At 57.0% G+C, this 6,016-nt stretch overlaps 1 protein-coding gene across 1 annotated transcript; it reads left to right on the forward strand.

Annotated features, from left to right (window-relative positions):
* Positions 1-2,695: 2,695 nt before the first annotated feature.
* On the forward strand, positions 2,696-4,853 carry SP9 (Sp9 transcription factor; the record flags this gene model as incomplete). Its single annotated transcript, XM_084208892.1, has 2 exons — positions 2,696-2,716; positions 3,438-4,853. The coding sequence occupies 2 exons, from the start codon at positions 2,696-2,698 to the stop codon at positions 4,791-4,793; spliced, it is 1,377 nt and encodes a 458-aa protein (XP_084065018.1). The 3' UTR covers positions 4,794-4,853.
* Between the last annotated feature and the right edge of the window lie 1,163 nt (positions 4,854-6,016).

Genomic DNA, 6,016 nt, shown 5'->3' on the forward strand with positions numbered 1-6,016 from the left:
ATAATAGAGCATTATTTGGCCGTTTTGAATAATGTAAAGCATTTGCTGAAAGCTATTCTCCTGAAAATTGCTTTAACTTTTAAAAGGGTGATGATTCACTCCAAACCAGGCCTTTGTTACATTGTCATTATCCCCCCAAATGTTTTAACAGTCAGCTCAACATTTTAGCATAACACATTGATCTTTGTTTAAAAACTCGATTTTTGCAGCATGAAAAAAATCTGTCAGAAAATACTTGACCCCCTAAAGATTTTAGCAGTGTTCCCCCTTCTGCCGCCGTTCGCTCAGCCTTTCCACCGCCTGCCTCGTTCCTGCGGGTTTTAGTTACTTTTCCGACTACAAAGAGGCGAGGAGATGGATGTGCGGCAGGCAGAGCCGCCCGCCAGTCTTCAGGCACAGCAGAATCCCTACTTTGCCGTGGGAGCGCAAGCGGGCAGCGGATGCCTTTACTCGCTGATGTAGAGGCAACATTTTTAAACGTCACGCTCTCGATCTGCCTTCCAGCCGTATTTTATTGATGACTTTCCCCAGGATGAGAGGAAAGACCCTCTCCCCCCGCAGCCCTGGGGTTGGCCAGAAGCGCCGCGCTGCCACTTGACGACCACCATGGCAGACTCCTGGGAAGGGAAAGAGCGGGTTTCCCCCGGAGAAAAGGAAGAAGGAAAGAAGGAAGGAGGGAAGGAAGGAGTCACCTGTTGGGCGATGGCTCCCGGGTGCCCCTGTCGGACTCCTCGCCTCACCCGTGGGGGTTATGTCGCTCCCCCCGCCACCGCCTTTCTGCCGCCTCCACCCGCCGAGTGCTACAGCCCCCCTGGGTACAGCCGCCGCTCAGGATCTGCTCGGGGCAGACCTTTCGAGGGAAGGGTTTGCCATGCACTACCCGGACCCCTGCGCCGGCTGCGAGTCAATGTGGAAAGAATTAAGCGCAGAACAGTATTTTTTTTCACCTACTGCCCTGACTCTGTTTAATACTCGGCGACAAAAAGGCGAGCACCCTTTAAAAACAGCCTTAGACGTTTAAATAAAATATAATCTCCAGGGACATCCATGGCAGTCGTCCTATAGATTGCATAACACAATGTAGAAAAAACCGCAATGCCCACCTTATTTAAGCACACATACACACGCACATATATATATATGTAAATATGTGAAGAAAAGCAAAATCATAATCTCAAATCCCCGGTTTCTCCATCTTGCTCTTAAGCGATGCCTATTTTACATCTGCTAGAAGGCTTTACACTGGATGGCTGAGGCGGCACCGAGAAGGAAACATTGACTGAAATGCAGAGCAAGGGCCCGGCATTGCTAAACACACTCATCATATTTCTAGTTCAGAATTGTACTCAGCTGCACTGGGAACGGCAAAAAGGAAGGGGAAAAGCTCCTATTCCCATTCTCACAGAGACGACCGCGATGATGAAAAGTTGCACGCCTATTGATCTTCCGCGGGCACAGTACGGGCAAGTTCTAGCCAATTACTTAAGAAGCCTCCAATAATTACAAATCAAAGGGACTAGCTCGCAAGACATTGAGGAGCCGAGGTTTGGACTTACATTTTGCACATGCAGAGAGCAGGTATAGTCTCTGTCGCTCACTGGGTGCCTGGAGTGTGCACAGTGCAGAGGCCACAGGCAAGTGCTAGGGCGGCTTATTCCAGCAGCGCCCTAGCACTGCTAGGAGGGAGCAAGCTTTCTGCCATTAGCAGCACTGCTTCCACGGGAGTATATGAGGCTTGAAAAACGTGCTGCAGGCTGCGAATTTGACTTTCAAAGTGTTTTGCTGGAGATTACTCTGTAAAATAACGTCCTCTATCTTAAGCGACAGGATGTCAAATGCCCCTCGTCCCCTCTCCCACCCCGGTACAAGAGCAAAAAGATGCGTGGCGGTTCCCTGCCTTTGGAATTTTTTGGCACTTTATATAACCACAGAGCCTCCTCAGTTCTTTTTGCAATGAAAGTAGGAAATACGTTGTGCACGAAATCACTTCTGGCATTTAGTAAAGAAAACAAACAAACAAAAATATTAACGTGTTTTCACAGAATGTCATTAGGCGCTGTTAGGTTATTTGTATCCAACACGAACGGCTCCCACATGGCTTGAAAAGGAGGTAAAGGGCCTGTTGAATAAAAGCGACGCAGGTATGCTTTACGGGCCGCGAGGATCGCAGGTGACTACACCAGCAGCAGCGCATCGGACACCTCCTGCACAGTTTACAGGAGGCGGCGGAGCGGCGTCAGCCGCGACACCAGCCCTCCGCCGGCGCTGACCTCGCTCTCGACTCCTGCCCTCTGCGGCTCGCCCCGCTCCCCCGGCGGGCAGGCGGTGCGGGGGCGGCGGGAGTCGCGGCCCGGCGGGAGGCGCGGCCCGGGGCGCCGGGGCCGGCGGTAATTGCGGCGCGGCCGCCGCGGGCCGGAGCGGGGAGTTTTCTCCCCGCGCGCTGACTGGCACGCGCCCCGCGCCCCGGCACCGGCACCTCCGCGCAGCCTGATTGGCTGCCGGGCCGCTCCGGGCCGCTCCGCCCGCGCCCTCATTGGGCGAGCGCCGCCGCCAGCGGTACTTCAAAGCGGGCGCTGCCCGCACTTAGGCAGAGTTTGGCCCCGCCGCGCCGGAGTGTCCTTAGTGCCGCCGGGCAGCGCGGGGCGCTCACCGAGCGCCGTCCCCTCCGCCCCACCGCCCAGCCCACGGACGTGCTATGGCTACGTCTATCCTCGGGGTAAGTCGCACCGCGCGCTTCCTCGCGGCTTCCCCCTGGAAAAACTGTCGTTGCCGCCGCGTTGCGGCTGCCCCTTGCCGAAATCGCGTGGACCCGCGGATGGGAGGTGATCCCGGCCCTCCTCGGGGGATTTCATTGCGGGCTGCCCATCGGGTCGTTCCCAAAGAGTTTAGCCTGAAAACTCGCTGGGCCGAAGGGAAGCTGTGCTGCTTCTGCTTTCTTTTGTCTAGTTCTTGATTTGGTTTGGGATTTTTTTTGTTTGTTTTCCTAATTCTACCTACGCTCGATTTCCAAAGATTTTCGCCGGCCCGGCGTTGCACGAGGCGACAGTCGGAAGGCTCCGCACACTGCTCGCCTTGCTGCCATCTCTTTTTTTTTCCGTCGCCCCTGTACGGTTGCTCGAGGAGACGCCGCATTTCGTTCCCACGGGATTTTTGGTTTAACGGCGGTAGGCTCGAGCAGCCCTCTCGGAACACGCGTGTCGCTTGTCCCCGTCGGGACCCGCTTGCGAGGTAAATCTCTCGGGCGATGAGACCGGTATCCGGCGGAAAACGAGTTGTGCCCAGCGTGGCAGGGCTGGAGCCTTCCTCTAAAATAAGAGAAAACTTTTCCGCGGTCCCGCTCGTTGCGCCGCGGTTCTGCCCGCGCTGCCGTGTCCCCGCGGGAGCCTGGCGAGGTGGCAAGGGTTAGGCTGACGGGCCGGCTTTGTCTCTTCCCGCAGGAAGAGCCGAGATTTGGAACGACTCCCCTGGCCATGCTGGCCGCCACCTGCAACAAGATCGGCAACACTAGTCCCCTGACCACCCTGCCCGAGTCTAGCGCCTTCGCCAAAGGGGGCTTCCACCCCTGGAAACGCTCCACCTCCAGCTGCAACCTGGGCTCCAGCCTCTCGGGCTTCACGGTGGCCACGAGCAGGGGTTCCAACGGACTGGCCAGTGGCACGGGCACCGCCAACAGCGCCTTTTGCCTGGCTTCCACCTCGCCCACTTCCTCGGCCTTCAGCAGCGACTACGGCGGCCTCTTCTCCAACTCGGCGGCGGCAGCGGGCGTGTCCCCGCAGGAGCCCGGCGGGCAGTCGGCCTTCATCTCCAAAGTGCACAGCTCGGCGGCCGAGAGCCTCTACCCGCGGGTGGGCATGGCGCACCCCTACGAGTCCTGGTACAAGTCGGGCTTCCACTCCACGCTCTCGGCGGGCGAGGTGGCCAACGGAGCGGCCTCCTCCTGGTGGGACGTGCACACCAACCCGGGCTCCTGGCTTGAGGTGCAGAACCCGGCGGGGGGGCTGCAGAGCTCGCTGCACTCGGGCGCCCCCCAGGCCTCGTTGCACTCCCAACTGGGCACCTACAACCCCGACTTCAGCTCCCTCACCCACTCCGCCTTCAGCTCCACCGGCCTGGGCTCCACGGCCGCCTCGCACCTGCTCTCCACCAGCCAGCACCTGCTCACCCAGGAGGGCTTCAAGCCCGTGCTGCCCTCCTACACGGACTCTAGCGCGGCGGTGGCGGCGGCCAGCGCCATGATCTCGGGCGCCGCCGCTGCCGCCGCCGGGGGCGGCTCGGCCCGCTCCGCCCGCCGCTACTCGGGGCGCGCCACCTGCGACTGCCCCAACTGCCAGGAGGCCGAGCGGCTGGGGCCGGCGGGGGCCAGCCTGCGGCGCAAGGGGCTGCACAGCTGCCACATCCCCGGCTGCGGCAAGGTGTACGGCAAGACCTCGCACCTGAAGGCGCACCTGCGCTGGCACACGGGCGAGCGGCCCTTCGTCTGCAACTGGCTCTTCTGCGGGAAGCGCTTCACCCGCTCCGACGAGCTGCAGCGGCACCTGCGGACTCACACGGGCGAGAAGCGCTTCGCCTGTCCCGTCTGCAACAAGCGCTTCATGCGCAGCGACCACCTGAGCAAACACATCAAAACGCACAACGGGGGCGGCGGGGGCAAAAAGGGCAGCGACAGCGACACGGACGCCAGCAACCTGGAAACGCCGCGCTCCGAGTCCCCCGACCTCATCCTGCACGAGGGGGTGGGCGCCGCCGCCCGCGGACCGGGCAAGGAACCTACCGCGGGCCCCGGCGACTCCTAGGGGCAGCGCCGCCGGAGCCGCTCGGACTGTGCCCCGCGCCGGCCAGAGGGACGCGAGACGCCCCGCCGCCGACGGCGCCCCGGGCCGCAGCGGGGGCGGGCCGGTGGACGGCGGGGCCGGAGAGGCGCGGCCCCCGTCCCGCCCGGCCAGTAGGTACCGAGTGACACTTTGTTCCGTTTCCCTTTTCTCTTTCTCTTGGAAGGCAAGCATCCTAAGAGAGGCTTAAGGTGAGAAATACAGCTGCAAGTCTGAGACGGTCCCTCTGTATCCCATAAACATCTGTATAAATAGGGTTCAAAAAAGAAGAAAAACAGGAAAAAAAAAAAAAGAAAACCAGATCGTGTTCCCTTATTTTTCTTGTAAATGTTGATCTGATAGGGGGGTTGGGGATTTTTTTTTTAATTGGTGAATTCCTGAAATTCAGGGAGGTTTTGGGGTTTTGATTTTTTTTTTTAATTATAAATTTCTGATGCACTTTGTGGAAGTCAGTATATATGTAAAAGATATTTAAAATGTTGAGTTAACACTTCACTCAAATACACGTAAGTTAAGGTCTCTTAAAGAAATTAAATGCGTTTATCTGTATGGAAAAAATCTTGACATATTTTCATTTTGGTATTATTAAAGGACTCTGAACAATATACTCACGGGTTTGTTCTTCTTCGTGTCCCCTCCTTCCCCCCGCCCAGTCCTCACAGGGGTCACTTTTTGAGTAGGAGCCTTTGCACCCCTTTCCATCGTCCTTACAGTCACTGTGATTAAAAATACAGTCAGCAATGATATAGCTGGGAGGGGATGGGACCAGCCCCTGAGCCAGGCGCACTGAACCACTCTGCTCGCTCTTTTCAAGCCGCCTTTACTTTGATTTACTTTTAAAGAAAACCAAAACAAAAACCCAACAAATTTTAACCGAGTCCGAGCCCTGCTACAGCCAGAAACCATGCTGAGACCTAAGTGGCTTTGGTGAAACCGTCCCCAAAATCGAGTGAAGGCAAACTGCGCTGAGGAACTATTTATTTAATTTTAAAAGCCTTCACGGCCACAAGGCTTCCTAGGCTGGGAGGTGATCTCGGGGGAATAAATCGCTAGAGTCAATACTCCGGAAAAGACATTTCATGCCTAAATGAAAATCTTGTTAAATGTTATTAATTTTGACTTAGAGCACACAGCAGCCCCCTGTGCCTTGTATTCCCTTATTAGGGATTCATGTCTTATCAAATATC

Source organism: Fringilla coelebs (assembly GCF_963513975.1).
Source record: "Fringilla coelebs genome assembly, chromosome: 7".
Taxonomy (NCBI): Eukaryota; Metazoa; Chordata; class Aves; order Passeriformes; family Fringillidae; genus Fringilla; species Fringilla coelebs.